A 12144-nucleotide genomic window follows, 5' to 3' on the forward strand; every position below is an offset into this window, starting at 1 on the left:
AATATAATTTTAAAACTTTCTGAAGAAGACAACAATCATAAAATTCTTTGGTTTTTAATAGTTTCCTTTTCTGTTTGTCTTCAAGAAACTAATATAGCTCTGTCAAATAAAAAGTAAGAAACTGACTGAGGAACCAAAATAAATTCTGAAACTATGATGAAAAGTGTATTTTGACTCCAGTTTTCAAAAGACATCTCTCTCTGAAGCTGCTGGTTTTGCTGCAATAGTTCTAATATTTCTGTGTGCTAACATGGCAGAAAATATCCAGGATGAGCAACTAGTATGTCTTATTCTAAGAATTCATTAAAATGCCAAAAGGAGAACACATATAGAAAAAAGTTCCTACCCACTTCTAGTCACTCCAGAAGGACTGATTAGAGCACAACTGCTTAAGATCCTGTTGAGATCCAAACCCAAATGACAAAATACTGCAGTTCATCCCACACACAGGTAACCTATTTTACTCAGCTTTCTACCCAAGTCCTCGAACACCACTCTTTCTGCAGTGTCAGCTCAGAGCAGCCTGGAATTTCTATAAAATTGCATGTGGATTGCTGGGGCTGCTTTAGTTATAATAATCATTCCTTTAAGTAGCAATTACTGAGCAGAGGTGAATTATTAAATGATGGTTAAATAACTGTGAAAGGCCCCATATTCAAGCTTACTAAATTCAAATCAAACTAGCAAGAGCTTGAATCACTACTTGTTTAGAATCAACAGTCTAATTTAATGATAAAAACTAAATCAGCTTTACACTAAGTTTAAATCAAACTCAAAATATTGAAAAAGTGGCAATTAAAGAACCAATGCCTATTCAGTTTTGTAAGCTTGAATTTCTGTCCCAAAAAAATGAGACACAGATGATGTACATTTTAGATCAAATCCAGAAGAAATGAAGAATAAGTTATTAGGTTCACACATCCACTTCCCTCACAGTACTTACTTATCATAATGTAATACTAATTATTAAGCTTTAAGAAGTATTCTGAGGGACATCAGTCTATTCCATGAACTCAAAACTATCCCTGAAGCTGAACTTCTATCCCTGAAGTTAGCCCTGAAAGAGTTCATTTGGTCTTGTAGTTGGGCCTACGGAGCAAGGCTGTACTAAAGAGCAGACTAAAGCCAGATAACGTAGTTCCACTCTGACAGCCTGAAGTCCTACCATTTAAATGTGACCCTATGATAACTAGACACTCCTAGTTACTTGTCTTCCACCTCTGTTCCTGGAATTACAGTAGGCACCAGCCCAACTGACAATTATTTTCAATATCAGGTAAGTCAGAATTTATCCATACAGTCATTTCTGGGATATTATCCCTGAAGTTCTTATGTCTTAAAATATTTTTAAAACATTTTTCTGCAACAAAGACACCTTCTTTTTTTTTTCCTTCTCTCTTTTCTGACCAAGTTGAATAAGTTTAACAGCTTCAGAAGTCCAATTTTACTTCTGAATAAAACCCCCAACAATCCAAGCACAAAACATTTAGCTAAAATTTGGAGCCTGCATTTTGTAGCTCTGTTGAAAAACTGAGACTATTTTTTAAGATAAATTTTGCTTTTGTATGAAAACAGTCTCATGTTATTTTAATACCTATTCATTTCTGTTTCCCAGTAGTACAGAAATACATGAAAATGAAAAATGTAATATGCAGTCTGGGAAATTTATTCCTATTCAGAAAATGTATTGGAATGGCTTCCAGTCAAATTATACACAAGGATGTAAGTAGGATGGATTGTGGGAATTCTTTTAGCCTCAACAATTTCTCTTTATCTATTTATCTGTAATTCAGCTGGTTCACTGATAAGCAAATTGACCTGCAATCTCTTTCTGCCTGTATTAATCATATATATTATAGGTTTGAAGCACCCCTGCATAATGTAAAGGAATCACAATTTATCATTCAGGACAAAGACTGTGAAATGGATGTGTTAGCTTTACTTCTTTAATTTACAAACATCGAAATCTCTTCTCACCAAAGTTATCACTATACAATACTGAAGAAAAGCAGCTCTTATCCTCCCAGAGTAAGACCATTTCCCTCTATATTCAGGTGTGGTTTACAAATTGGAGCTACTTTCTTGAATAACCTTCATGAAACAATTTCAAGGAACTATGCTAGAAAAAACAACAACAAACACCCTTCCCCCCTCCAAGTCGCCCCAAAAAGACAAGACAAGGAAGCATTTAGCAGGATCTTCCAGAATAACGTCAAACTTTCATACTATGAAGAGCAGCAGTCATGAATGCAAGTCAACTAAGCAACATTTCTCCTTTTTGTGTTAAAGTGAAGCTGTCTTCTCCTAGCACTCTACATTGCTGTCTTCTTATCACTACATTGTTATTACTTTTAGAAAATAACTTTTTAAAGTGTTTAATATAATAGTAATAATATTTGAAGGGAAAATGTTTCATTAGTAAAGACGGTAGAATTTATGAGTAAAATAGGGTCTAAACATATGCCTAGAAGCACTCACCCTATAACAAAACAGATGATGATACTCAACAGCTGTGGATTAATTGAGCCCATGGATCACTAAGCACAGATGAAGGCTCCTATGACACTGGGGTGCTAAAAGTCCTGTCAGTATCCCACACTTGGTCTCACCACACAGATATGAAAATAGGAATATATGGAATAAGTACACTGAAGGAGCCTGGTATAAATGAAAGAATCTGGTAAGTGTGCACCATGGGCTGCTGTCTTCCATGGCTTATGCATCTTGACTATGACATTGTCCTTACAAATGCCTTGTCACAGAAGCAAAAACTTTGGTGGAACAACTTGAAATATACTGTAGTTTATGGAATTGCTTACTTGGACCATTCAAACATCTGAGCATTTTACTGATAGGACTGAAAATTTTACATAGCCTGTCTAACTTAAGGTGAACTTGAATATTTTGACTGCAGCTTCAGCAATAAGGGGTAAGAACTTCAATATAAGAAAGAGGAGAAAATGCAGTATCACACTGAGTGCAGATAACAGTGTCTCACCATGCAGTTTAGGAGCCTGAATTTCTTCTGTGCAGCTTTGTAACTTGTAATATATAAAATCAATAACACTAATATAAATATAGTCTCAATGTGTACTCAACTGTATTTATTGAAATCTATTCTTGTAGGTCTAATGATAAACACACAAAATCATTACATAGAAATGAATATCATATATTATATGTATTAATACTAAGTTCTATTCTTTAGGACTAACAAAACAGGAAAGAAGGACTTACCATTCTTCTTATAGAACATGATTTCTCCTTTGAATTCTATCTTTTCCTCCAATGATTTCTCAATTTGAAGAATCATCTGCTCATTTGTTTCAGCACCAAGTAAAAATTTACAGCTGCAGCTCTTCTGCATGACTTCAGTCCGTGCAAATCCAGCAAGCTCACAGAAGCCATCTGAGCAGTAAACTATGGGGAATCCCTTAGCCACCTGAGCATTTGCAAGGATGAAGTTACTATCTGTAGAGGAACACAAAAGTAAAACATGAATTACAGTCTAAATTCTACACCATTTGACATAATACTTCCCTAATACTTTAGCATCATAAGAAGGCACAACTGGACATACATTTAAAAACAAAGTCCCAACTGCCTGCAAACAAGAATCTATTTGTTACTCTGGAATGAAATCAAGTCTAATAGTCCAGAGATCACCTTCATACAATGGTTCTTCATGGCTTGGTACAGCTTGCCTCAGTGCAAAGGAATAGTTTATGGTAACTGAGATAGATGTCAGTGCATTAAAACAACCCCTTGACTGGTGACAAACATCAAAGTTTTGGAAAAATTTCAAACGTGTTATGTTATGCTGCCACTCAGACTACTCTGGAGTCTGAACAGACACAGCAATATCATAAAAAAAGAATCTCTCTATGTTCTCAATAAGCTAATGTTGACCTTTATCAACATTCAAACTAATTTCTTTTGCATAATTTTGTAAGGGAATCCTTAAAAGTACCATTGAGGGACATTCCAGGCTACATGGGTGTTTTGTCTTTTGTCTTCTCTCTCTCTCTTTTTTTTTTTTCAATGGAAAAAGATTTGATCTAAAATCAGTCAGCTGTCTTCCAGAGCCCCACCATACTTCTCCTGTCTGAAACAGGCACATAAAAGATTCACCATTCTGTTACACCTAATGTTCTTTATAAACTTCCATTATGTTTAAGCTGCAACTATCACGTATGATACATTCAAGAACAGTATATTGGCATGGACATCAGGCAACAAAATGCAGTGTTCCAATTTGATTTCAAATCTAATAGCTGAACCTATTGGCAGCCTCATAGCTCATTCCTATCCCTTGCTGAAATGTCCTTGAAGGTTTTGTGCCTCAGACTTTCATCTTCAGCTTCTGTTAACAGCACTAGCACTTAACAATCTTTTTCAGTTATTAGGGAGACCCTTTCCTGATAATATATGAACTTCTCATACAGGTTTTTTTTGGCTTGTATGTTTCCTTATTTTGAAGTGAAAAAAAAAGGTTTTATGGGAGGAATCTGTCTAAATTTCACATTGAGCGAGGAAAGACTATTTTTTGCCTATGGCTTGTTAAGGAATGTTTATCTTACAGCTTGCTAGGAGGAACTTAGAGAGTCTAGTCCCAAGACAGATATCTCTCATTTTTCAGACATATGTGCATGTGGATTCATGTGTATGTATTAAGAGGAAATACTATTAACTAACCCACGATCCCTTGATAAATATTCATAAATTTAAAGAGAAAAATAATGAACTATTTTAATGGAAAACTCAGGTTGATATGCCTAAACCCCATACAGGGATATATTATTCATGATTGGAAAGGGAGGGACAGAATTCATAAACTAAAATAGAGGAAAAATAGGTCTGCTTTTCAGTCTGAACTGTCACAAGAGTTCTGCATCTGTGAAATTCCAACAACTTCAGCTATGTTACTTTTTAATTACTCAAGGGATAAAATACTATGACTTATACTGTTAAGATTTCAGTATTTGAAAGACACTTGAGATTTATTAAATGATCAATTTGCTCTCAAGGCTTTCCTTCGGTTACCCACATTTTGATTAAATTTAATTAAAGTCTTTCAATAAATGATGGGTATGTTAAAACAGACTTTTCACATTTACCAAACAATGTGTTTTAAAAATGTATTCTGATTCAGTGCACTGCTTGACTTAACCTGTCATTTTTATTTGCCTAACTAGGGAATAAGTATCATTACCATTCATGCACTAGCATGCTGCTCCCCCTGTCAACACAAAACTAAATCCCCACACTGCCAAAAGAATTAAAATCATATGCTTGCAGTGCATAATGACAGTGTTCCACTGCAAGACATACATACTAAATGCATCTGTAGCTATCAAGTTAATTTACCTCTGGGTTTCTATTGTTTAAGATATAATTTTGTGATGCAAAGACTGCTGTTGTTTTTTTTTTTACCATATTCTAATTGTTATGAATTTCATGAAGCAGAATATGGAAAGACAAAAGGACAGAAAAGATAGAGGTGATGTGCAGTAGTGTTTGAATATCATTATGAACAGGAATACACTGGAGCCTACCAAGCATACCATGATTTTATGAAAAACTTAAGGTGGCCAAACTCTACTGACATTTAGATCAAACCCAGAATACTCTTGGTTACTTTAACATTCATAGAAGAAAACAGTTTACTTCTAAATACCAATCCAGTGCCAGCTATAATAAGAGGTAATCTTTCTCTTAACATCAGCAGATTTCTGATAAGACTTGGAAGCCTAATTTTACTGAACTCTTTGTATACAACAGCAAGGCATCAGTATCAGGAAAATGCAATCACTATCCTATTTACTGTTTTTATTGAGCTTGAAGTTCAAATATAACTATGAGAGGTGCACCTGTAATCCCAAATTAGTACACTAAGGGACATATTTAAAATATTTATTGAAAATTTTCTTGTAATATTAAAGGATCAAGAAACAGGATGTCCAATAATTACACCTATCATCAAATTCTTCAGTAATATTTATTAAGTGATAATTAATATTTACCTATTACATAAAGCAAAATTTAAAGAAACTCCATATCTTAAATTATTCTGGTTAAAAGTTTATTTACTTGTTTAATTTATTTTCATAGCTTGAACTCTTTAATATCACTTGCTGTTACTTGCGCACTGAAAGCACCATAAAATATTTCCAAAAACAAGTACTGAGGGTGAAATTTCTATCATTAGGGCTTCAGTGTTACACAAATAACAAACACAGCATTTAATTCCATGATATTCAGTGATAACTAGCTAGATCTTAAAATATAAAGTAAGAAAAATGATATCTTTAGAAAAATTTGTTAGAAATCTATGGACTGGAAGACAACATGTTTGATTATCTTGGAACTTACAGTAGGAAAGTTGGAATGAGTGATACGAACCTATTGGTCTGTATAATTTTGTATATGTTTATGTGTAGATTGAACACTTCCATAATAATATAGAAGTTCTTGAATTATGAATTATTTTTTTCAGCACATTGGCCTGAATATTAAGTTATTTTATTCAGACAATACTTGATTACTGATAGATGATTTTTTAATGATTTTTTTTAGATAAGAAAATACATTAAAGCTAAACACTTATCTCTTGAGAAAGATGTAACCTTGAGCCTCTAGGACTATTTAGGACTACAGGGAATTTGGAACAACAGCATAGAACTGTGTAAGAAAGTACAGATTTAGACAAAACTGTATTAGCACTCTTCAGCTCAGAAATTAAGTGCTGTAAGTCTGTGCAAAATAAATAAAAATATTCAAATTGCATATTTGTATATTGACTTTTGATAAAAACACATGGTTTTATGTTCAGGTCTGCACATGATGTGTAAAGGAGGATTTAAAAGTGTTAAGATGGGACAAGAAGCCTAGGCACAAAAATATCAAATAATGTTCACAAGGTTTTCCTTCAGCAGCAAGTCTGCAGAGATGGATAAATATGACAGAGGTCCATGACTAGTCAGTATAAAAGCATATTTCTTTCAACTGTGATTCTTTAAGTTAATTTTCTATAAAGATCAAATTACTTTTTCACATGGAAGTTGGAAGGAAGAATATTGAGAGCTTGTATGCCTGCATTCATTTTGGAAGTAGAACGTACTGGAGAGGATAGGATATTGATCAACAGAAGACTCATATGGTTTCCAGTAGCCTCTGCCAGAAACAGAGCATAAAGTCAGAGACAATCAAACAAGATGAACCAGAGCCATCGTAACTACACCTTCAATTACAGGCTTACACATCGTTACCCTGTTTCAATGATCTGATACCCAAAAGTTATAACTGAAGAAACAGAAGAAATTTACATCACATGCCATCTGATACAGAGAATCATGTTTGTTAGTCATCCCATGACAGAGTTTTGGAATTGAGATAATTAAAGAAAAAGTCTTTATATAATACTCTTCCTCCTAATTAATGCACACAATTTATCTATTTGTAATGACATTGTGTTACATTTATATTCTGCACTCCCTTATTAAATCTGTCATATCTACCAAAAAATGACAAAAGGATTTTTGCTTTAATACTGTAGCTATATCTGCAATAAACCTCGTCATTGTGCTTCCCCAGGTCTTTTAAAAGTTCTTTTCAATCAAAGTCTAGATGGTTTCACGAAGAAAGGACCAATATGACTTTTTGTGCAACTGAGTAAAACCAATCACCATTCTAATTTTAAATATCAAATTATTTATGAATTAAAGAGGAAGAAAAAAATTTTACAAAGGAAAAAAATCTTTAGCAATCAAGGAAGCTGCATTAATCAAGCAACTCACACAGTTACTCTATTGACTGTAGAACAGTCTGCAATTTTTCTGGATGAAAGAATTTATTACACTTAGATTTGATTCCACAGTTCCTACACAGACAACTTAACAAGAGAAGCCTCACTGCATGTTCATGCAAATTACTGTTACAGAGAACATGATCACATTAACAGTTAAGATTACTGACTACTGATTAATTGAATGATTAAAGTAGCATACGAAAACATTTAATTTTATGTCAGCACATTTAGGTACAAGTGAATTTAATTAGAGTTCAAATTCATTTGCCAAATACAATTCTCTGAATCTGATTGAGACTAAGATGATTTTTACAATGCATACACTTCTAAATAATAAAGATCTTCATGAAAAATCTCAAGGCAGTTGACTGGGTCACTAGTGTGAGGTGAAGATTTATCTAAATCTAACCAAGTCAAAAAGGAAGCTGATTATACTGATACTTCTTCCTACCCTTCACTAAAAATGAATTCATATTCCAATGAATTTACAGTAGTACAGTGAAAGGTAAAACTATTGCATTATAAACTACAGGTATGGACTGATGGACAAAACACCTATCACTGTAACCGACTGTAACCTTTATAATTTATTTAATTGGCCAAGTCATTCCATTAAAAGGAAATGTATTCATAAAATTGGGTAATAGCTTCGAATTCAGAGTACAAAATTATATTTGAAGTACCTAGCCCTACGGACTCAGCTCAAGGGGTGAGCTGCCATAGGTCCCATTTAACCTGTGCTGACAAAAATAATTCCCATTATGTAGAAAAGTTCTGAATTCAACAGCTAAGAAACCAACCTTTCACTTTGTATTTACAATAATACTTAGTCTGACAGTGAAAATGCCTTACTGTGTACAATATTTATAGCTACAAGAAGAGTTAATCTGTAATGCAGTTCAGCATAGAGGTATCTAAGCAAAATTTGGGCATCTGGAAGCTAAATCATCCCCTAGTCTTATTGATAAGCACAGATCGTAAGCCACTTAAGAGATTCAGTGTTTACCGATCTCGAACCCAGCTTTCATTGTCATTAGTGCATCAGGTCAATACTAGAATAATGACTGTAGCTTTCTTCATGACCAATAAAATTACCTATTCCTAGAAGAAAACACACCAAAAAGCCAGACCCTATCAGAGGGAAAGTAAATAAAAATAGAAGCAGTAATAAACTTCATGGTGAAGCAGGCTCCTGGGGTCTTAGACAGGAAAAAAAATCATTTGTTCTTCCCTTAGAAATCTCTGTGTGTGTTCCTATTGTTTTTCTAATCTCAGTATCATTTGCATCTACCTGAACTCTAAAGTAGGAGACTGAGAAAGACTTTGTTGAAATAGTAGCACTGCTGTTACTGCTCAAAAAGCACCTTTCAAATAAACAATCAGTGCAATTGTAATGGGTGAACTATACTAAAGGAGAGGAACTTTTAGCAGAGACTACTTTCAAGTTCTTCAGAATTAAGCTCTGCTAGCAGAAGTATGCATCTATGTATTTTCCTCAGAAGGAAATACTAATTAGTCTAAGATATCTCTTTACTTTTTTTCTGATATTTACCTGGAATTATAAATTCACAGATGTCAGGTGAATCAAGGTTCCAATTAAATATTTCTTTTCTCACCCTTAAGCTTTGATTAGGAAAAAAATTTATTTTTCATTAAAAAACTATTCTATTCTATTTTATGTGCTTTATTTGTGTTATTGATTTTGCAGTGACTGCCAGTACACAGTGTTGATGTAACTAAAAAAGCTATATTGTAGTTGTCAAATATTAACATGCCAGTTTTATAGGCACTGAAGTGCTACAAGTTAAACAGCAAATGGCACTGGAAAAAAAAACCCACAGAAAAAAAGAAGACATTAAACAGTGAAGAGACACTGTAACTCATGAGTCACCAGCATGTTGTGACAATGTGCGGTGTCATCCAGAAGTTACTCACTGGATGCTTGTTTTTCTGACAGAACTAAACCCTCTATTCTGATGAGAGTGTTCAGCTGCTGTTTGGTGGATTCTGAGTGCCCACTGAAGAGCAGAGTGCACAGATTCACATTTGCAAACGAAGTATATTTTGCAATTTCTCCAATAAAACACATGGAAATTTTAAGTTCATCCATTAGGTAGAAAGGCCACTTGTGTAATCCAGCTGTATTTGATTTGTTGGGCTTTTTTCCCCTATTGTTCTGTTCAATTAAAATTCACCTGGAATGTTAGAAGTGGAATTTTTTACAAGTCAAACTAACACATAGAGTTCTCATAAGCTCCAATAATATAGCCCAATGATTTAGAGCCTGGGACCATGACTTGGTTTCAAGTGTTCACCAAGAGAAAGGTTTGCAGATAACAGAATAGAAACATTTTCAAAGACAAGAGCCACATCATCAACAAATATTTATTTATGTGATCCTGTCCATACCTTCTTGTATCACTTCTCTGAAATAGAAATAAGACAAGGAGTTTAAAGCTGGGGTTTTTTACAGCTGTTTTAAGCACTATGTCACCTACTCACGATAGGTGTTCAGTTTACAGACATACTAAACTTTCACCATTGCATAATATTATGTGGGTTTAGTATCCTATGCTTGCCTTTACTATGTAATATGCCTGATGAACCAGTTTATAATACTACTGCAGTGGATAACCCTTTGAATATTTGTCCTCAATGTACGCGCTGCTACTGATGTTGCAATATATGAGCAGCCAGATGTTATAGATGCTGCTAAGAGAGCTAGTGGAAGAATACAGGGAAAAAAGATTTACCAGTTATTATTCCTGCACATCTGAGGGGAAGAGCTAGACATTTTGAAGCTAGTGTGAAATGCCTCTAAAAGATCATGTTCCTAACTCTTTGAAATCTAATGCTCCTTTCTTCTTATGAGACTGTTTATTGGAGTGGTAGCTCAGAGGCTTGGAAAATATCCTGATACTATCTCTACTGGAAATAAGAAACTGGATTTCTTTACAGTGTGATGATGTGGAGTGGAAGAACCATTTACCTACTATTAAGAAAGTTTCATCTTATCACTTGAAATGAGTAGATTCTGTGGAAATTTGTTTCCCCTTTGAAAGTGACCATATTAAAAAAACCCAACCAAACAAAATATTGTGGATTCTGGAAAGAAAGAAAGGTATCAGTAAGTACATATTTTTATATATTATTATTTCAACACAGAAATATAAAGGAATATTAGTGTAAAGACCCCAGAAGCTATTTACTCCGTATGTGCTAAGCAAAGGAGACTTTAAGTCACTATTCACAGAAAGAATGAAGGAGGAATTACACTTTCAGCCCTGGAAGTGACCATGAAAGTAATGGATAAGCTATGTCCTGTGGAGAGACTCCAGTGAGGCATGAATCATAAACGTACTAATTCCCCTCTGGTGACAGTGGGGCATTTCATGCCAAGGTTCCTCATCTGAACAAAATGATCCATCCTCAAAACACAACCAGATCTAGGTGTGGGTTTAAAGTGAAGGCAGTAGTCATCCTTCCTCACCACTGTCTACCTAATGCAGCACTTGAACTCCACAGAGGGTGTGGCAGCATCCTCAGCTTTTCACCACTGGCTATCTCAGATGCATCTGGTCCTGGACATTGTAACAGCACACAGCTTTTGCATACGATTTTCATTTCCACAGGCGAGTTATCCAAATAACAATGTCAAAACAACTAGCTGTTCGAATATCACATTGTTCTTATATTCTCTAAGAAACATTCATCATTTTATACAAACATTCATCATTTTATACTGCCCGGAAGTTGTTACTCAAAGAGGCTCAAAGCTGATTTTCATGTATGGTCGCTCATATACATAATTTCTCGGCTGTTCACTGTCACTTTAACAATCCTGTATGACCCCCATGACAATTTCATGCCAGCTTGTGGTGATTTTTACTATATTGATTTCTCCCTATAATTATTGTACTTCAATATTAAGGTGTCAGAACTCTTTTATTAAAAGTAACCATTTTGAACCCTAGCAGTTTACATGCTCTTCTCACAGTCTCTGAAATTAAAGGGTAATCTCGAGTTAATTTTAATGGGGAGAAAAAGAAGACTCCCATGTGCACAGTCCAGTGAAATGAGTTCTCTGTAAACAGTGAGAATTTCTGCATGCAGTTTTCTCATCTCAAATAATGTAGTGGAAAAGAAAGTCTAAAGAAAGTTCATAAAAATTGACAGAAATCATATTAAAAATGGTTCATAAAATGATGAACAGTGTCCAGGAAATGTCATTTTCAGAAAAGAAAATTCCCTATTTGCCATAATAAAGAATTACACTCTATATCCCAAACTCATCCTTTCAGAATCAAAATAATTCTAAGAATTGCAATGGAGGTCTC

General features: G+C 34.4%; 1 protein-coding gene across 1 annotated transcript in view; it reads right to left on the minus strand.

Moving 5' to 3' along the window:
- Positions 1 to 12144, minus strand: part of KCNH8 (potassium voltage-gated channel subfamily H member 8) — a 174745-nt gene that overhangs the window by 113729 nt on the left and 48872 nt on the right. Inside the window, exon 2 of the mRNA XM_018075204.3 lies at positions 3238 to 3471. Within this exon, the coding sequence (XP_017930693.3) occupies positions 3238 to 3471 (234 nt within the window). The remainder of the gene's footprint in view (positions 1 to 3237; positions 3472 to 12144) is intronic.

The sequence above is a fragment of the Manacus vitellinus genome, unplaced genomic scaffold (assembly GCF_001715985.3).
Source record: "Manacus vitellinus isolate BGI_N305 unplaced genomic scaffold, ASM171598v3 scaffold_3_pilon, whole genome shotgun sequence".
Lineage (NCBI taxonomy): Eukaryota > Metazoa > Chordata > Aves > Passeriformes > Pipridae > Manacus > Manacus vitellinus.